Source organism: Hypanus sabinus, chromosome 8 (assembly GCF_030144855.1).
Source record: "Hypanus sabinus isolate sHypSab1 chromosome 8, sHypSab1.hap1, whole genome shotgun sequence".
Classification (NCBI taxonomy): Eukaryota; Metazoa; Chordata; class Chondrichthyes; order Myliobatiformes; family Dasyatidae; genus Hypanus; species Hypanus sabinus.
The window spans coordinates 168,469,819-168,491,606 of record NC_082713.1 but is presented as its reverse complement, the minus strand read 5'-3'; the positions used below and the strand labels follow the sequence as shown (position 1 = coordinate 168,491,606).

General features: G+C 40.3%; 1 protein-coding gene across 2 annotated transcripts in view; it reads right to left on the bottom strand.

The window, feature by feature from the left end:
• The window catches only part of arid2 (AT-rich interactive domain 2), a 131,650-nt gene extending 110,447 nt beyond the window's left edge, over positions 1-21,203 (bottom strand). Inside the window, exons 1-3 of one of the 2 annotated variants that reach the window (XM_059978484.1) lie at positions 16,529-21,203; positions 16,336-16,429; positions 15,649-15,746 (exon numbers count right to left, since the gene is read on the bottom strand). In XM_059978484.1, coding sequence (XP_059834467.1) covers positions 15,649-15,746; positions 16,336-16,429; positions 16,529-16,632 — 296 coding nt within the window. In that variant the 5' untranslated portion in view covers positions 16,633-21,203. The remainder of the gene's footprint in view (positions 1-15,648; positions 15,747-16,335; positions 16,430-16,528) is intronic. The other variant, XM_059978483.1, reaches the window with a different exon arrangement.
• Positions 21,204-21,788: the final 585 nt, after the last annotated feature.

Genomic DNA, 21,788 nt, shown 5'->3' with positions numbered 1-21,788 from the left:
GCCATTATGTGGACGTTTTAGCCTATCTAGATCACCAAACAATTTTTCGCTCCAGTGATGCTGTTTTGTTACTTTCATTTTTGTTTGGTTACCCACTATTCTACAATGTTTTTAGTGTTTTACCAAGACAGATGGAAAGGGTTTGTTAATTCCTTTCCCTGCCACTTCACACCCCCCTCCTTTTTAATTCCTACTTTAGCTTCCAAAGGAACCAACTGCTCTTTACTGCTCTTATAATATACCTGTGGCAGATATTTATAATTTGTATTAATAACAGGTTAAATAGCAAAACAAAGATGTAGCCCATTTCTTATTTTTGTTAAGCTGATATACATAAATGTTCTCACCTTTTCTTTTAAACCATCTTTCTCTGGTTCCTAAAATTAACTTAGTTCTTCAGGCCCATAGGTTTTGCTATACAACTTTCAATCTAATACCCACTTTAAGCTTAGCCAAACATAGGTTAGTTTTTTGAGTATGCCTTTATTTCCTAATATTTAAAGAGAATTTAAAGAGAATTATTACGTTTTACTTGAATAGTTGTTATGTGTATCAACAAGCATTATAACTTTAATCTGAATTTCTTGATCTACTTCAAACAACTTGCCTTGTTTAGACATTCTCAAGCACAAGATTCTAGATTCAGAATTTTATATCCAGCAAGAATGATAACCCTGTCATCTTTTGATCACTCATCCCCAGAGGCTTATTTAAATATGAGATTACTAATGAAATACACATAAATACCAATATCTAAAACATATCTAAATATCTAAAACACAATATCTAAAACACTGCGAGAAAGCCATCTTGAGTGCAACTAGCTTTGTAATTTTAATTTGCTAGGTCTGTGTGAAGCCTAAAATCACTTATGATCTTCTTTGTCATAAATACCCACTACTCCTGACTGATACAGAAGTATTGCTAACATATTGTGACCTATAGAATCTTTGGCATTAGTTAAACTATACCTACTTCCCAATGTAGGAACAGCTTAACTAGTGCCAAAGATTCTTTCTCACTCATGCTCAAATACTACCCTTTACGAAACTTTTAAAATATACTTTAACAAGTATATCAGTAAAAAACATATAGATCGGGGTTTCCAACCTTTTTTGTGCCATGGACCCTTACCATTAACTGAGGAGTCTGTGGATCCCAGGTTGGGAACCCCTGGTTGAGAAACTTTAGAGGGATTTGAGCCAGAGGCAAACAGGACCACCTTCAATGGATAAATTAGGCCAAAGGACATAGGCCAATGCTTCTAAAAGTAATAATTCAATGGAAAAAAAAATTGCAAACTAAGTAGATAAAGTAGTTAATGCATACAACACATTCGACTTCACTGGATGGTGCAGAGTTCAAGAGTTGGGATGTCATGCTACAGCTAGACAAGAGAGTGTTGAGACTATACCTGGAATATTGTGCACAGTTCTGGTCAAAGTACCATAGGAAGTTGAAGAGAGTGCTAAATGATTCACCAGGATGTTGCCAGGGCTAGAGGGCTAGTTATAAAGAGAGACTGGTCAGGCTAGGACCGTTATCCCTGGAATGAAAATGACTGAAAAATCTTAGGAGATTTATAAGATCATGAGTGGCATAGATAAGTTGGACTGTCAGCCTTTTTCCCCCTGGGGCAGCAGAGTTTACATCTAAAGGCCATAGGGCTAAAGGTAAGATGAGATTTAGAGAGGATCTGAGAAGCAAGTTTTCCCACATAGGGGATGGTGGGTATATGGAATAAACCTCCAGAAATAGTGGTAGAGGTGGATATAATCATACTTAAAAAACATTTAAAGAGGTACATAGATGAGTTAAGGGATGTGGGCCAAATGTAAGAAAGGCTCAGAAAGACACGGATAAGTCTAAAACACCAGCTTCCTTGCTGTATAAATCTATGATTATTCAAAATTAGAAATAACGGTTGTCAAGACTAATTTCACAAGTACTCACTTAGCACCTACACAGCCCATCATTTACCTAAAAGCATCTGCTGCTGACCAGTCAGTTAAATCATAACATTTTTCTAAGTTTTCTCTTAAGGTCCTACACTAAACTCAAGCATTTGACTTTAATGAACAGTTTTGAAAAAAAAGTTTATTGTACACTTTCACAAAATGTTGGAAATATAGCAAGTTCTCACAAATAGCAATACCCACACAACTTGCTATAGGACTTGAATGATAATGCAGCCAGTGTACTAAAAATGAAAGTCTATTGTTTCCTTCAAGTCACCCAGAGGTCTTATACATCTCTGAGAATCCTAACAGGGCCTCTGTTCAACATTGCCTACAAATCCCAGCGACAACTGTAATAAGGGCCATGTAACATTCTGTCCTCAGTAAGGGCCTCATCTTTATCCGCCTGCTCCCAGACCTCAGTGAGCTCTGTGCCCATCATTATGCTGAGCTCTTCTCACACTTCCATCTCCATGCCTTCTTCTTTGAGGACTCTCCATCTCGCACTGATGACCTCTTCTCCCATCTTCACCCTCCTCCTCTTCTTGGACACCCCACTCTGATCTTCTACATACTCTACACCTTTTCATTGGCAACTATCTACAGGACATCAACCATCTCAACTTCAGCACTCCTCTCTCTCATTCTAACCTCACTCCTTCCAAATGCTCTGCTCTCCATTAATCATTACCTCACCATCAAACCAGCAGATAAGATGGATGCTATAGCAGTCTGGCAGACCGATCTCTACCTTGCTGAAGCCCAACAGCAATGAACAGGATCCCACTAAGGAGCACCAGGACATTGTCTCACACACCATCACTGACCTTATAAACCTGAGGATCTACCATCCACTGCCACAAACCTTAATTCCCACATCACACACCTCCTGTTTCTAGCTCCTACCCAAGATCCACAAACCTACCTTACCAGGTAGACCCACTGTTTCTACTCCACCGAACTCATATCTGCAAACATCGACTCAGCTTTATACCACCTGGTTCAGTCCTTTCCTACTTACGCCCATGCCACTTCACACACTCTTAATCTTTTCAACGATTTTAAGTTCCCTGGCCCCAAGCCTCTTAATTTCACCATAGATGTCCAGCTCCTATACGCCGCCATCCCACACCAAGAAGGCCTCAAAGTTTTCTGTTTCTTTCTGGATATCAAATCCAACCAGTTCCCCTCCATCACCACTCTCCTCTGTCTGGCGGAACATGTCCTCACTCAATAATTCCTCCTTTGGCTCCTCCCACTTCCTACAAACAGAAGGTATAGTAGCCATGGATACTCGCATGGGTCCCAGAAATGCCTGCCTTTTTGTTAGTTATGTGGAACAGTCTATATTCTAAGCCTAAACTGGTGTCATTCTCCAACTTTTCCTAAGCAACAGCAATTACTGCATTGGTGCTGTTTCCTGTATCCATGCAGAGTTTGTCAACTTCATCATCTTTGACTCCAACTTCCGCCCTGCCTTCACCTGGTGCATTTCTGACACCTCCCTCCCCTTCCTCGATCATTCTGTCTCTATCTCTAGAGACAGCTTATCTTTTGATGTCTATTATAAACCTACGGACTCTCACAGCTACCTAGACTATACCTCTTCCCAGGGCGTAACTTGTAAAAGGTTCCTACGGTTGTCATAGCCAGGAGTGATAGTGGGGATAAGCTCCCATACCTTTAAAATGCTCCAAATAGCTTCTTACAACCAAGTCCAACTCTAAGCCTTCATTTGTGGCCAAGCTACAAGGTCTGGTGGAATTGTTTCTACTGACAGGAGAAGGGGCAAAGGCAGACCACCGACACCTCAAAGCCAGTTGCTTCAGGAAGGTGGGGCTCGTCAGCCTTGGATGGCAGCCTGCCTAGAAGGAAAACTTTTGATTTTAAATCTCCGCTGCTTTGCAGCCATACTCACCCATGGGAAAGGCTTCAGGAGTAAACCCCTAGGAAGAAATCTGAAGCCGGGGTCCCTAAGACATTTCGATGTTGTTTACAACTTCACTCTAGCAGCCTCTGCGATGACATTGGTGCAAAGCTGTATTGGCACTTGCCCTTCCCTTGGACTACATCAGTGACTTGGAGAGGAGAACCTGCTGCATGGGCAACAACCGGTTCTTCAAATCTCCCTGCCCAGGCTTGCGCCTCGGAGAGTACACAGACCACCAGAGTCACAAACCCATGATACCATGGGATCAACAGCAGCCTACTACTTGTAAAAATACCAACCCATTCTCTCAATTCCTCTGCCTCCACCACATCTGCTCTCAGGATGAGGCTTTTCATTCCAGTTGACCTCCTTCTTCACAGGAAGGGCTTCCCTTGCTCCACCATCAACGCAGCCCTCAACCACATCTCTTCCATTTTGTGCAGATTTGCCCTCACCCCATCAGGGATAGGGTTCCTCATATCCTTGCCTACCACCCCACCAGCTTCTGAGTCCAGCTCATAATTCTCCATAGCTTCTGCCATCTCCAAAAGTGCTTGTTGTGGGGATCCATCTCCACCCCTCACCACCAACTTTTTGCTTTCTGCAGGGATCACTCGCTATGCGACTCCCTTGTCCATTCATCCCTCCCCACTGATCTCCTTCCTGGCACCTACCCTTGCAAGTGGAACAAGTGCTACATCTGCCCCTACACCTCCTCCCTCATTACCAGTCAGGGCCCCAAACAGTCCTTCCAACTGAGGTGACTGCGAGGTGACAACCGACCTGTGAGTCTGTTGAGGTCATATACTGTGTCCAGTGTTCCGGTGTGGCCTCCTGTACACTCAGTGAGAACCAACGTAGATTGGGAGATCGGTATGCTGAGAATCTACACTCCATCCACCAGAAAAAGCGGAATCTCCCAGTGGCCACCCATTTCAATTCTACCTTCCATTCCCATTCTAATATGTCAGTCCATGGCTTTCTCTGCTGCCACGATGAGGCCACACTCAGTTTGGAGGAGCAACACCTTATATTCAATCTGGGTAGCCTCCAACCTGATGGCATTAACATTGATTTCTTGAACTTCTGATAATTGCCCCCACCTGTTTCCTTTACCATTCCCATTTCCTTCTCTCACCTTATCTCCCTGCGTATCACCTCCCGCTGGTGCTCCTACCCCTTTCCTTTCTTTCATGGCCTCCTGTCCTCTCCTATCAGAGTCCCCCTTCTCCAGCCCTGAATCTCTCTCACCAATCAACTTCCCAGCTCTTTACTTCACGCCTCCCCCTCCTGGTTTCACCTATTACCTGGTGTTTCTCCCTCCCCTACCCACCATCTTTTAAATCTACTCATCTTTTTTTCTCCAATTCTGATGAAAAGTCTTGGCCCAAAACGTCAACTATACTCTTTTCCAATAGATGCTGCGTGGTCTGCTGAGTTCCTCAAGCATTTTGTATGAACAGCTGTGTTGTTCTGGAATATCAATCTAGATTTTAAATGCTAATTTCTGAACAGGGATTACTAAAAGATGCAAGACTGCTAAACTCACCTTTGAAATATGATGAAGGGTTAGCAGAAATTTCAAATCCAACATACTCTGATCAGGTTCAGTATATTATTCTGCTGAATGTTCGTGTATCCACTGGTTTCTCCCTTCAAGGTAGATAAATATTACCTCCCCACACCCCCCAGTTTTCAATAATGAGACATCATGATTGAATATAAAATTTATTTCTATGCAATCTTAGCTCATCAAATTTCTAATATTTAAAGATTATATATTGAGAATATTCAACTTAAATAATGTTGTGCCTGATTTTAATTAAGGTTGTCCGAGCAAAACTTGCCAACTAATCAACGAGTTCTAAATCAATTACTAAGTACCGAAGTGACACAGATAAAAATTAACAAAACATCATGAAGAAACTCATTTAACAAGTGTTTGAATGTCGGTTTAGAATTCTGCAAAAGGATGCAAGAAAAAAAATGCTCTCAGAGCACTGGATCAGATTTGTTATTCTAATGCACTGTTTAAACTTGCATGCTCAGTTCATATAAATGATGTACATGCAGACATCATTTCTTACTGTCTACCAGACAGTATGTTTGAAATATCAAGGATACAATTAGTAGTACAAGTTATCAATGCTAACAAGAGCTGGAAATATTCATCAGGTCAAGCAGTATAAACACATAATCAGCTACTTGTAACAGGCAAGTAACTTTTAAATTGAACATGTCCTTTGGAAAGCATCTGCATACCAAAGAACACAAGTACAATGCATTCCAGTTAATTGGGCCATTGGTTAATTGAGACAGCCACTTATTTAGGACAACTCTTAAGACTGGAGGGAGATTGAAAAGCTAGCCAAGTAATGCCATAACAACCTCTTACTCAATGTGAGCAAGACCAAGGTGCTGACCATTGACTTCAGAAGGAAATCAGAGGTCCATGAGCAGACTACAGAGGATCAGAGGTAGAGAAGAGCAGCAACTCTAAATTCTGGTGGGTTTTTTTGAGGACCTGTTCTAGGCCCAGAACACATGTGCAACAATGAAGAAACCACAGTAGCGCCTGTAGTTCCTTACGAGTTTGCGAAGATTCAGCATAACGTTTAAAACTTCTATAGACACATGGTGGAGTGTATATTGAATGGCTGCATCATAGCCTGGTATGGAGGCATCCTTGAACAGAAAATCCCACAAAAAGTAATGGATATGCCCCAGCCTATCACAGGTAAAGCCCACCCCACCATTGAGCACATCCACGTGAAACGCTGTCACAGGAAAGCAGCATCATCATCAGAAAGTAATGGATAAAAATTATTTTCTGTGTACAGATACTCAAATAGTCCAATAAACCAAAAGTAAAAAACCTATGACTGCATGGGAGATGGAGTCATATACTAAATTCTACTTTATTAACTTTACAAAATACACTTTATACTTTAAATGTGAAGGTAAAGTAGCCAAAAGAGAATATAAGAGATTTTTTTTCAGATATATCAAAAGCAAAAGTGAAAGTAATTAGACCATTGGAAAATGATGCTGGAGAGGTATCAATGGAGGAACAAAAATATGGCAGATGAACTAAATAAGCATTTTGTATCACTCTTCACTGTGGAAGACAACTGCACAATACCAAAAATTCAAGAGTGTCAGGAGGCAGAAGTGAGCTTAGTTGATGTTACTAAGGAGAAGATGCTTGGGAAGCTAAAAGGTTTGAAGGTAGATAAGTCAATTGGATCAGATGAACTACACCCAAGAGTTCTGAAAGAGAAAGCTGAAGAGATTGAGGAGACATTAGTACTGATCTTTCAAGAATCACTAGATTCTGGAATGGTTTCGGAGGATGTGAAAGTTGCACATCACCCCACTCTTTGAGAGGGAAGCCAGATGAAAGGAAATTGTAGGCCAGTTAGCCTGACCCAACTGATGTTGGATGTTGGAAGATGTTGGAGTTCATTATTAAGAAAGAATTCAGGATACTTGGAGGCGCATGATAAAATAGGCTAAAGTCAGCATGGTTTCCTTAAGGGAAAATCTTGCCTGACAAATCTGTCGGAATTCTTTGAGGAAATTACAGGCAGAGGGGAATCAGTGGGTTAATAAGACAAAGAAGAGTCAGTGGATGTTGTTCACTTAGATTTTCAGAGGCCTTTGACAAGGTGACACACGAGTCTGCTTAATAAGAGCCCATGGCAGTACAGTAAATATAATAGCATTTACAGAACATTGGCCAAATAGCATGAGGGAGAAAGTGGAAATAGAGGGGGCCTTTTCTGATTGGCTGCCAGTGACTAGTGCTGTTCCACAGTGGTCAGTTTTGAGACATTTCTTTTCAGATTATACGTCAATGATTTGAATGATAATTGATGGTATTTTTGATGATACGAAGATTGATGGAAGGACAGGTAGTGTTGAGGAAGTAGGAAATCTGCAGAAACACAATTTAGGAGAATGGGCAAGTAAATGCCAGATGGAATTTTGTGTAGGGAAGTGTTAGAAGAAACAAAGGTGCAGACAATTTTCTAAAAGGAGAGGAAGTTCAAAAGTGTGAGGTGCAATGGTGCCTGGGAGCCCTTGGGTAGGAGTCCCTGAAGACTACTTCGCAGGTTGAATCAGTGGTAAGGAAAGCAAATACAATGTTAGCATTCATTTTGAGAGAACATAAAAGCAAGATACAATGCTGAGGCTTTAAAAATCATTGGTCAAATCACACTTGGAGTATTGTGAGCAGTTTTAGGCCGTTTATCTAAGAAATGATGTGCTGACATTAGAGAGGGTCCAGAGGAGGTTCCCGAGAATGATTCCAGGGTGAAAGAGTTAACATACGAGGAATCTTTGATGGCTCTGGGCCAGCACTTGCTGGAGTTCAGGAGAATGGTGGGGGGGGGGGGGGGGTGGAGGGGTTGATCTTTTGAAACCTATCGAATATTGAAAGGTCTAGATAGCGACAGGGAAGTGAATGATTCCCATAGTGGGAGAATCCAGAGGGCACAGCCTCAGATTATGGGGACATCCATTTAGAGAGATGAGGGAGAATTTATTTAGCTAGAGGGCGGTGAATCTGTGAAATTCATTCCCAAAGTGGCCAAGTCTTTGGGTCTATTTCAAAGTATTAAACTTTATACAACTTTGAGATTCATCTTCTTACAGCCAGCCACAAAAAACAATGGAACCCATTAAAAAAACCACAAAGTCTGTCAAACACCCAATGTGCAAAAATCAAAGAACAAATCGTGCAAACAATAAAAAAGTAAACAAATAACATGGAACGTGAACTGTAAAGTCACCGAAAGCGAGTCCACAACCACAGAGCCAGTTAAATGCTGAAGCGAGTAAAGCCAGTCCAGGAGCCCGATGGCTACAGGCCACAGAATGGAGCCAGATCAACACCGAGATGAGTGCCAATAGTTGCAGGCTACAGCTGCAAAGATAGTTCACCGCTAATACAAGTAAACCATGTGTAGTAGTAAGCTGAACACCAGCTTGTCCTTCTACCGCAGCCTTCTACCTTTTCAATCTGGCTCAGCACTTAAATCAGCCAAACATTGGTTTGTGTTTCGAACTTGGGCCCAGACCCCACCACTTTGATCCAGCCACAAGTCCACTCCAGCAATGGCCACCACAGCTGTACCTACATTATTGAGAGTCCAGTTCACAGATCCTCTGGGACACTGCAAAAAATGCTAGGTTGTACAGATGGTTCCAAAGCACAACTCCCAAGGGGAAATTACAAGCTGTAAATTGCAGTGATCATAGTCCAGAAAAAAAAGTGCAATTAATAGAATTGTTCGTAGTTTTGTTTGCTGCCTGTAAAGGGTCACTTTATAGGTTGACTGTTCTTGATTAGTCAAGGCATCAAAAGTAATGGAGAAAAAGGAGAATGGGGTTGAGAGATAATAAATCAGCCATGATGCAGTGGCGGAGCAGACTGAACGGCCTAATTTTGCTCCTATGTCTTATGGTCTCAATCTCTGAATTCAGATAGGTATATGATAATTATATAACTCTGCATAAAATTTTATGCAGATTACTTGCTATGATCTATAAACTTAAAATGGAAGTTTTTCAAAACAAGATATAATGAAACAGTACTAAAGTCAGGTTATATCCAAAAACATTGTGCAATTTCATATCCTTACAACTTTAAAACTCCAAAATATAGTTAGGGATCTAGTACTGCAGCTTAGCCCACAAGAGTTTATGGAGAAAATAGGTACAACACTGCATTAGATTAGGACGAACATTCATTTGAGTAGCTAGGTCAATAAGACATCTTACACATCTGCTTTAGGACACACTGATGGGCTGTCTATGTACAAAAGCTGCAGTTAAAGCAACATGTCAATTGTACACCTGAATGTACTAGTACTGTCAATCTTGAAAAATGCTTCAATTGTAAAGGTACTGTAATTACAAAATACATTGACACAAGTTAAAGCTGAGAAGCAAGACCTCCAGGGTAGTAATTTCTGGATTGCTGCCTGTGCCAAGCGCCAGTGAGAGTAGAAACAGGATGACTTGGCAGATAAATGCATGGCTAAGAAATTGGTGTAGCGGACAGGGCTTCAAGTTCTTGGATGATTGGGATCTCTTCTGGGGGAGGCATGACCTATTCAAAATTAACAGGTTGTACCTGAACCCGAGGGGGACCAATATTCTTGCGGGCAGGTTTATAAGAGATGTTGGGGAAGGATTAAACTAATTTGACAGGGGGGTGGGAACCGAAGTGAAAGGACTCAGGATAGAAGAGATGTAAAAATGTAAAGATAGCACGCAGTCAGACTGTCAGGAAGGGCAGGCAGGTGATGGGACTTAGTTGCAGCCAACAGGCTGAGTATCAAATCATTAGGGATGCAAAATCAGAAAGGATAGCAAATACGGTACTTAAGGTGTTGTATCTAAATGCACATAGTATAAGAAATAAGGTGCATAATCTTGTTGCAGTATTACAGATTGCCAGGTATGATGATGTGACCATCACTGATCTGTGGTTGAAGGACAGTTGTAGTTGGGAGCTGATGTCCGAGGTTACACATTACAACAGAGGAATAAGAAGGTAGGCAGAGGGGGCGGTGTGGCTCTACTGGTAAAGAATGGCATCAAATCAGTAGAAGGAAGTGATGTAGGATCACAAGATGTTGAATCAAGAAACTGCAAGGGTAAAAGGATGTTGATGGGCTCCCAACAGTGGCTGGGAGGTGAACTACAGGTTAAAACAGGACATAGAAAGGCGAGTCAAAGGGGCAATGTTATGGTAGTCATGGGAGATTTCAACATGCAGGTCGATTGGAAAATCAGGTTGGTAATGGATCTCAAGTGAGTGAGTTTGTTGAATGCCTAAGAGATGGCTTTTTAGAGCAGTTTGTCATTGAGCCTACTAGGGGATTAGCTATATTGGATTAGGTGTTATGTAATGAATGGGAGGTGATTAGAGAGCTTAAGGTAAAAGAACCCTTAGGAACCAGTGATCACAATATGATTGGGTTCAACTTGAAATTTGACAGGGAGAAAGTAAAGTCTGATGTAACAGTATTAGTGGAGTAAAGGAAATTACAGTGGTATGAGAGAGGAGCCAGCCAAAGTAAACCAGAAGGAACTGCTGGCAGGGATGTCAGCAGAGCAGCAATCGCATGCATTTCTGGGGAAAATAAGGAAAGTGTAGGACATATGTATTCCAAAAATGAAGAAATACTTAAATGGTAAAATAATACAACCATGGCTTACAAGGGAAGTCAAAGCTACTGTAAAAGCAAAAGGGCGTACAACAAAGCAAAAATTAGTGGGAAAATAGAAGATTGGGAAGTTTTTAAAAACTTAAAGAGAGCAGCTAAAAAAAATCATTAGAAAGGAAAGGATAAAATATGAAAGCAAGCTAGCAAATAATATCAAAGTGGATAGTAAAAGTTTTTTCAAGTATGTTAAAAATAAAAGAAATGAGAGTGGATATCGGACTGCTAGAAAATGAGGCAGGAGAAATAATAATAGGGGACAAGGAGATGGCTGGTGAACAAAATGAGTATCTTGCATCAGTGTTCACTGTGGAAGACACCAGCAGTATGCCTGATGGTGCAGTGAGTGAAGGAAGAGAAGTGGGTACAGTTACTATTACAAGAGAGAAGATAAAAAACCTAAAAGGCCTAAAGGTACATAAATTACCCGGATCAGATGAACTGCATCCTAGGTTTCTGTAAGAGGTAGCATTAGAAATTGTGGTGGCACTAGAAATCATCTTTCAAAAATCATTGGTCTCCGGGATGGTTGCAGAGGGCTGGAAAATTGCAAATGTTACTCCACTTGTTGAGAAAGGAGGAAGGCAGCAGAAAGGAAATTATAGACCAATTAGCCTGACCTCAGTGATTGGGAAGATTTTAGAGTCAATTGTTAAGGATACGGTGATGGAGTACTTGGTGACACAGGACAAGATAGTACAAAATCTGCGTGGTTTCCTTCAGGGAAAATCCTGCCTGATAAACCTGTTGGAATTATTTGAAGAGATTACAAGTAGAAGAGATAAAGGGGATGCAATGAATGTTGTATATTTGGACTTTCAGAAGGCCTTTGACAAGGTGCCACACATGAGGCTGCTTACCAAGTTAACAGCCCATTATCACAGGAAAGTTACTGGCATGGTTAGAGCATTGGCTGATTGGTAGGAGGCAGCCAGCGGGAATAAAAGGATCCTTGAAGAGCAAACACGAGGAAATCTGCAGATGTTGGAAATTCAAACAACTCACACAAAATGTTGGTGACGAAGGGTCTCGGCCCGAAACGTCAACAGTGCTTCTCCTTATAGATGCTGCCTGGCCTGCTGCGTTTCCGCCGGCATTTTGTGTGTGTTGTTTAAGAGGATCCTTGTCTGGTTGGCTGCCAGTGACTAGTGGTGTTCCACAGGAGTTGGTGCTAGGACCACTTCTTTTGATGCCGTATATCAATGATTTAGATGATGGAATAGATGGCTTTGTATGAAGATTGTTGGAGGGGCAGGTAGTGTTGAGGAAACAGGTAGGGTGCAAAAGGACTTAGACAGATTAGAAGAATGGGCAAGAAAGTGGCAAATGAAATACAATGTTGGAAAATGCATGGTCATGCACTTTGGTAGTAGAAATAAATGTATGGACTGTTTTCTAAACGGGGAGAAAATCCAGGAATCTGAGATGCAGAGGGACTTGGGTGTCCTTGTGCAGAACACCCTGAAGGTTAACTTGCAGGTTGAGTCGGTGGTGAGGAAGGCAAATGCCATGTTAACATTCATTTCAAGAGGCCTAGTATGTGATGCTGAGGCCTCACCGTGAGTACTGTGAACAGCTTTGGGCCCCTCACCTTAGAAAGAATGTGCTGGCATTTGAGAGGGTTCACAGAAGGTTCACAAGGATGATTCCAGGAATGAAAGGGTTATCACGTGAGGAACATTTGAAGGTTCTGGGTTTGTACTCACTGAAATTCGAAGGATGAGGAGTGATCTCATTGAAAGCTTTTGAATGTTGAAAAGCCTAGACAGAGTAGATGCAGAAAGGAGGTTTCCCATGATGGGAGAGGACAAGAGGGTACAGCCTCAGGATAGAGGGGCACCCTTTCAAAAGAGAGATGCGGAGAAATTTCTTTAGCCACAGGGTGGTGAATTTGTGGAATTTGTTGCCACATCCACCTGTGGAGGCCAGGTCGTTGGGTGTATTTAAAGCAGAGATTGATAGGTCCTTGATTGGACATGGCATCAAAGGTTACGGGGAGAAGGCCAGTAACTGGGGTTGAGGAGGAGATTAAAAAAAAGGATCAGACATGACTGAAAGACGGAGCAGACTCAATGAGCCAGATAGCATAATTCTGTTCCTATGTCTTATGGTCGAAGTTGAATTTGTCACATATACTTAAACACTTTAAACTGCTGGGATAGCACATGTCAAAAAAAAAATCACAAACATGGCAGTTTAACCCGAGTATACACTATGGAAATCAAATGTACGATTAAAAGTATAGTTACTGGTTCAATCCCATAAAAAATAATTGAGTTTAGAACTTTAACATTAATTAGTTTAAAATGTTGCTATTTTATGCTGATTACCATGCTGCTTTGAATCAGGAAACTAATTAAACACACATTTCCCTTTCTCAAATGCTAGCCTCAATGTAAAGTTAAGTCTGAAAGTGCATAAGCACAAGAAATTCTGCAGCATTCTTTTTGGAAAAAATAAAATTGTAAAAAAAAACTCTGCAAAGTCCATTACCTTGAGCCAAGAGGAGGAATAAGCAAGTGTTATGCTTTGGCCTTTTCTGGTAACTATGTTAGATCAAAAAATCCATCCTGTTTTAAAATACACTTAAAACAAAATGCTTTAAAGATTCCTTCAATACTGTAAATGCGACTGTCATATGAAAATTCAGAGAAGCAAGTCTGTTAATTTGCACCATGGTGTTAAGGAGACTTACTGCTAACCACAACTGTGAGCATTTGATGAAAAAACATGCATTCTAAATATTTCCCATCTCATTTTAAGCTGCACTCTTCATTCAGCTGAAAATTAAAGGGGGAGTACAACAATACAGATTTCTATTTGCACCCCATATGCATGCAATTGGTATTCAATTTGCAACCTTACAAAGCTTTAATGAAACATTCTGACAGTTCAACATATAAACTATTAAAACAACACAGGCAAAATGCTGGAGGAACTCAGCAGGCCAGGCAGCATCTATGGAAAAGAGTACCGTCGACGTTTTGGCCCAAAATGTCAACTGCACTCTTCTCCATAAATGCTGCCTGGCCTGCTGAGTTCCGCCAGTATTTTGTGTGCGTTGCTTGGATTTCCAGCATCTGCAGATTTTCTTTTGTTTATGTATAAACCATTAGGGGTTTTCCAAGAATGACTATGGGGAACATTTAACTAGTTTTACAAATCAAAATTTGTTAATGCATGAAAACATACATGTCACACGGCCTTTGAAAAAGACTAGGTGAAAAATACTTGGATTCTACAACAGCATGAAAATGTGGAAATATTAATGGATCAAATCCTGTAATTTAAATGAGGAAGTTATTACAAAGACTATTACAACAATAAAATGCTACATCTAATTTAGCAATTGCTTCCTAAAAATCACAGTAATGGCAAATCACTGAGAACAAGTCTTAAACCATAACTTGTATGCAAGAATATCATAGTCCTCATGCTTTGCACATAAAATTGAACATACATAGAAACACCTGGCAATTTCATTACTGCTAATGCTACCGAATAAATTTGAGTTATTATTTGTGCTATACTGCTCAACTGCTAAATCTGGGCACAAGTTACTAAAAAGAAACCAGAGGTCTAATGTCTTGAATTCAACAGTTACAGTCCCTCAAAATGGATAAAATAATTTTAAATGAACCTTAGCCACCAGACTTCAATACCCTAACAAACAATCAAAACAGTTTTTGCAGAGCCTAGTTAAAAAATTTTAATGTCATATTTTATTTAAAACACAGATGTTGTCTGGACAGTTATCCAGCAATGTACATACCTAACTACCTGATAATCCAAATAGTTCTACACTACTATTCCCTCTTTTGAACTTTAAACTGAAATTGCCTTCTTCCCATCATAATTGGCCAATGAAATTTTTTCAAACTATGATTTGTTCAGTGACAATTGCATTATTTAATTTGTGCTTGAAAGGCAGAAGGATCAACATAATCCTAAATGGACTAACATGTCATAATAGCCTAAAATATGGATATTTATACAGAACTCACTACAGTATCAACAGAAAGTTTAAACAACGAAAATATACCACACATGCACAATAAACATTTTCATGGAATGAGCTAATGACATATGAATGTTTATCCAGATTTTTAAAAATTAAAATCTCACGTGAACACATAGTTCATGTCTGTCACAAAAATTCACTAACTACCAGCCCCTAAAATTTTTGTTAGCATAATCAGGCTATCTAATGCCTTCCAGGTAGCTTATATATTAGCTGCTAGCTGTAAATACAAAATCTGCACAGATCGGCACAAAAGTGGGTCACACACCTGTACAAATATTTCGTACACTCGTTCAACAAGTTTGTTCAATTCTTCAAAATACACTTGAACAAAACACGGGAGAATCACAAATCAGACATTCTTAATGCCTTTCCATTTTAGAAATGATTATGCTACAATAGTCCTTGCACTTTTAAAAGAAATGCATACAGCTGTTGAGGTATTTCCAATATAATTTACCCTAATTTAGTAGAAATATTAAACATAAAGAATAAACTCACCGTAAGTAATATTGCTTTAAGGCAAATGCTGCATTTGGACAACCTTTAGGAAAGTTCAACTCCTCTGTTATCAGTGACCATTTGTTCTTATCGGTTACCTGCATCAAAAATAATATTCCTGGTTAATATGCGTATATACATATTATCAGATATAAAAATATCGAAAAGGACCTTACGCATTTAAATATCGCGACCGGCACTATTTTACACCACGAGCTCCTAAACCTAAAGTTATCTACCTACTTGTTTCACGAGAATGCAAAAGGATAAAGATATTATACTTTCTCCGTCCTAATGATCCTATGGGCCTAATGTGAGGCCTACAATTTTCATCAGAAGCACGAAGCCTGAGACGGCGAAGAAATACGTAGGACCATCTCACCCGATCCGTCCAGGATAAAGGCAAACAAATAGTGCGAGCCGGTCCCCTGAAGAGTATTTCCTACCCCAGGCACACTCACGATTATCGATGTTAAACATGCCCGCTAATTTTGAGTTCGCTTAAGTGCGCTCAGTGCAGCTCAGCCCCACGCACCAGGCCAGGCAGGCAGTCTTACATGCAACAAATGCCATCTCTCTCTCACACAATCTTTGCAAGCAGAAACTAAATAAAAATATAAATCAATATACATTTTTTCACCCAGATCCGGAGAAGAAATAAAATTTCATCTCCCTAAATATAATCACCTTGGCGAATCCACCTAGACTGGTGACTCTGGTGTAGAGAGCGTGAAGATCCAGCTCCTTGCCACCTACTATTGGGATCTTTTTAAAAGGCGTCCTGAAAAAGGCAGAGGATCATCAGCCAAGTGTTTTCCATTTCAGAAAAAAGTTTTATTCCCCCCCTCCCCCAGGCAGGTACAAAATACCTGTTTCTTACCCTCTGTTCTGGTGAAATTGCCGCAGCTCCTCCAAGAACGCCAGTCTTTTTCTCCGCGGCTCTAAAGGTTGCAATTTCCCCGTCGGATTTGCCATCTTTTTCATTGTTATTGTTATTGTGTTGTGTGTGTGTAGGGGTGCGTGTGTGTGTAAAAACAAATGGAAAAGAATAACCCCCTCAAACTTCCCTCAGTATCTAAAGGAGAGAGCCATTCCACTGCCGCTCAGTCATTGATGGTGGAGCGAGTACGAAAGTTTTAAGAAGGAATGGGGGAAAAAAAAGAGGGGAAAAAAGGAGTAACGACCCGGTTCGGGACTCTTTCGACCGCCAGATGAAGAATAAGAAATAAATACAAAAGGAAAACTTACATCTTGTTCTCTATTGTGTGGTACTGTTGTGGTTTATGTGTGTGTGTGTGTGTGTGTGTGTTGCTGCTGCTTTTTGACGCTGTTACACAGGCTGCGGTGGTGTAAGCGGCTCCATGCAGTCACTCGACTCAACACTCTCAGAGAAAAAAAACGAGAGAAGGGGGTGGAGGGAAAGAAAGCGCACAGAGAGAGAGAGAGAGAGAGAGAGACGAAAGGGAGGGGGAGAGAGAGAGAAAGACACACACAAGAGGGATAAAACCACCCCGGCGGCGCTGGTGCTGGCAGCGGCGGCCGAGGCACCAAACAGCAGCGGCTCGAGCCTCCCTCCGAGAAGCGAGACAATAGCGCCTCGTCTCAAGCAGACCGGCCACCACAGCCTGGGCCCCGGGAGGGGGTGCCCCTATTCAACCATTACACGACACCCCTCCCCCTTCCCTCACACACCGGCCGAGCTCGCCTCGCACAAAATGGCGGCTGCTCGCATCCTGCTGCTCGGGGAGAGGGGGGGGCGGGGGCCTCTGTGCCGCTGCGTTTGTGGGTGTTTTTTTTATAATACAACTGTGCGATCGCTTTTGATCTGCAGTCTTCGCAAAACAGCCGGCGAACGGTCGAGTTCGACCTGGGATTTATTTTTTGTCAGTAACGTCGCAGATTTGCGCCTGAGGAGCCGCGTCGTGATTCTGGGTTTGTTTTAAGAAACAAACATGGTGGCTGCGGTGGAAGAGACTCCCATCTGTGCGCGTGTGTGTGTGTGTGAGAGAGAGTGAGAGGAGTGTTTCATTCCTTCGGGGAATTTAGAGAAACACGTTAGGGCCAAAAACAATTAAACGAGAAAACTGGTAGTTTAACGGGCAATTCGTGATAAGTGTTTTCTGCGCTGCGTCTAGTAACTAACCTTGAAGGAATAACAGGCTCAATGCTGCTCGCTCGCTAACTGGTATCCCGGCTGCTAAACACTTTAACGGTTTTTTAATTTGTTAAATTATAAAATGTGCACAATTTTTTAAAATATAATTTTTAAACCGTTTAACAACTGCCATTGCTTTGTTTGGGGCTTAGTGATTCTCCCATTTTAATGTCATGTAAAACTGTTTTATTTCCCTAATTAGCGTCCAGAAATGTTATTTGGTACTGGTGGATGTGTGGTCGGTGCCTGAAATGGTTTGTTAATAATGTGGTGGTGGAGGTAGATGGAATAGTGACATTCAAGAGGCATGGAATGGAGGGCTGTCTATCAGATGGAATTAAGTTTATTTCGGCGTTGTGGGATAAAGGGCCTATTCCTATGTGTACTGTGTTCTGTCTTAAGAGAGAGAATCTCTCTCTCTCTCTTTTCGTCTCTGTGCGCTTTTTTCCCTCCACTCCCCCTCTCATTTTCTTCTCTGAGAGTGTTGAGTCGAGTTTCTGCAAGAGAACCTTCAATATTTTAAATACACTTCCTGTAAAGTCAGAACCAGCTTGCCTACAATTATGCACATGTTTACTTGCACAGTTGAATGGAAAATCTTGATAAAATGTAATGCAATGAAAATTGAAGTTGAAATACTGTAAATCATACAGATTATAACTTTTGTGAATCCAGTTGAAATTTAATGCATGCATTTCCTCACAGATAATTCCAGTGTACCAAAAGTAAGGAAATTTTCTGTTGACCAGAGACAGTGAAGAAATGATAATGACTAATTTTAAAGTTGTCCTTACCTGAAAGGGTGGTGAAAACAGCTTGCTTAGAAATTATTAAAAAGAATTTGGAAAAATGTACTTGTTGAATTGTGGAGAAATAGGAATTGGCATGCTCTTTCAAAAAACCACCCAAGCATAATAGGCCAAAATGTCTTCTCCTGTGCTTTTTTTTCCCAGTCTGATAAGTTGTCATTTAGTTTTTTTAAAAAACAGGATGCATAACAGTAGACAGGGCAAATGGGAAGGAAGTAGCCCAAAGGGCTGAGTTTTGCAAGTAAGCCTTAAAGTTGGAGATTAAGGATTGTGAACAGTCTGATACAACCTGCAACAGTAATTTGGACAGTGAATGGAATGAGTGACCAACAATAGAGTTGGTGGTAGAAACTTAAAGATGTACTTAAGTCTTTGTGATATACATCTGAGAGCCATCTATGATGTTAATAAATAGGCATTGTGCAAATTATAAGTTGGATAGATCTTCCGGGAAACTTGACAGTCATTGCAATCTGAAGTCATTTTCCTAAATGGGTATCATTTCTGATGTATAATTGAATTAATTGGTAATCAAAGGAAGTTGAGAAGGGAATTACAAGAATAACTGACCATTGATTGAGTGATTCAAATATTAGAGAAGAAATGGCAGTTTGTGATAAATAGCAATTTGGAAAAAAATTAAAACCGGAGTAGCTTGTTCAGTTGGGGATGAACCTGTTACCTATTTCTTAAGTTACCCAGAATATACTACAGAAGCAATTAAATTACATTGTTCAATTACTTTTATAACTTGTGAACTGCACAATCTCTTCTTGAAACCATTTTGGAAGGGTACATTTATGCTAACTTATATATAATGTGGTTTCCACACCTGCAAAGTGTTTTTCCAACTGGCCAGTTCCGAACAATAAGCAGCAGGTTCCGTCAGCCAACTTATCCAGTCTTTAACTAAGCCATAGACCATGACAATCATGGGCCAATCTTCATTCAGCTTTGAGGCCATAATGACACAAGCCAGAAATGTTACAGTTGGGTTCAGTAGCTTTTTAAGCAGAAGTTCAAAGTAAAGGTAAATTTATTCTAAAAAGTACATGTATGTTACCATATGCAACCCTGAGATTAATTTTCCTGGGGGCATACTCAACAAATCAATGGAATAGTAACTATAACAGGATCAATGAAAGATTAGCCAGAGTGCAGAAGACAACAATCTGCGTATGCAAATATAAATAACGAGAACATGAGATAATCAGAGTACCTATTTCAGTGATTGTTGCTGGAAGAGCTTTGGAGTTAATAGAAATTCAGTTGCACACAAAATATCACCAGCATTTACTGTGAATACACAAATGATGTGTGTTTGAAGGACTGAAGGATATGCGGTGGTTAATTGTGGCGGTTGCTTATTTGGGACAACTCTTAAAGAACAAAAACAATTGAGAAAATAGCTAGGATTCCGTTTGTTTATTTGGGACACTGCAGTTTAATTGGGACAGGAGGCTGTTGCTGAACTAATGTCAATTGTGTCCACTTGTGTGGCTGTGAGATGCTACGCCATATTTAGAGCGAACAGTTTTAAAAAGCGTCAGTTGTGTGTTTCTGTTCCAAAAGCAGTGATTTTTGTCTCTGATAGTAGGTGTGAAATAAGCAGCAAGACAATTCAGAATTGTTTATTCACTGCAGTTTCAAGCATAAAGGCTTGGAGATGTCAGAAACAGCCAAGAGTGAAAATGAAACTCTTTCACTACTTCAACAAGTTAGGAATTACAAAGATATTGATATTCATGTTAAAATGTAAGTGAAGCTATGGAAGATAAATTGTTGATAGCATTGTATGAAGACTGTCCATTATCTGCACTAGGTGTCGGTGCTGATTTTGTTCATTGACATTCGATCAATAGAGCTCAGCAGCATACACTGGATGAACTCCTCTGCTGAAAACCATTAGGAGCTAATACACAGTTTTACAGTACTGCAGAGTCCTAATTTATTCTGTATTTCATTTAAATACACAATTTGTTATTCAGTTAATCGATAGTTTATCTTTTTATTCCTTTTTAACTATTTCCAAGGAACTTTGGCTAATTGAGGCAACTGCTTAATTGGGCCAAAATGTACCGGTCCCAAGGCGTCCCAAAAAACCGGAACGCACTGTATGTGGAACAGTAATGCAGCAAGGAATCAACATCTTCAAGGATTAAAGAAAGGGAATTTGTAGTTAGAATATCAAGATGTTCAAATTTAAGGCTTTTCTTTTTCCATGATAATTTTTTTATAACCTGAATAGAGCCCAGTGAATTAATTTAGTATGATGCTACTTTTGCATGTGCTGTGCAGAACAGAAGCACATGGAATACCAGTTGTTCATTTGCTTTCCCATGAGAGAGTGGAAAATTAACAGTTATGTCAGCTTCTGGGTACTCTAATTCATTTCCAGCAGCTGGCTCAGAAGTAACATTGGCAGTTGTCACCCTGCCTTTTCAAAGAGACAAATCCCCCAAATTACATTTTAAATATTTTTCCCTCTTAATGAATTATCGTGTATATTCTGATTTAGTTTGTGGTGTAAGGAGTCTATTCTGTGGTAAGGGTATCAAAACTGAGGATTATCCTTTTCTCATTTTACCTGCTGATTTTGGTATTAAGCATTATTTTATTGCAAAGTGAAACAAGAAACCTTATGCCATCTTTGCCATCCTGAGATAGTGGGCTTGTTCCAATGATCTATCTGGATTTTAAGTGTCAAATTAGTGGTCCAGTGACTAAGTAGTACATTATTGGACCTACTTAAATCAATGGGTTATCATTTTAAAATAGTTTGCATATACCTAGCGATGTCTTTCAAGTGTCACTAGAAGGTAACTGATGACCTGAAAGATGACGCTGGCACATTATGGACCAAATTGACGTGCACTCAATTCTCAATTGTGTTACTTATGGTTTCATCAAAACAAAACTCTTTCCAATCAGCTGAGCACATGGCACATTACAGACTCTTAATTTTCAGGGGAACTCTTAATTAACACTGGTGCACAGCATTAGTTAGGACACAGCTAACTGTGACCACTTTATATAGTTCTGATCACCACAGTACATGGAAAATGTGATTGTGCTGGAGACAGTGAAGAGGAAGCTTGTGCTGATGTTACAAGGACTAGAAAATTGTAGTTAAGAGGCAAGATTGGATAAGCTAGGTTTTCTTTGGAACAAGGTCT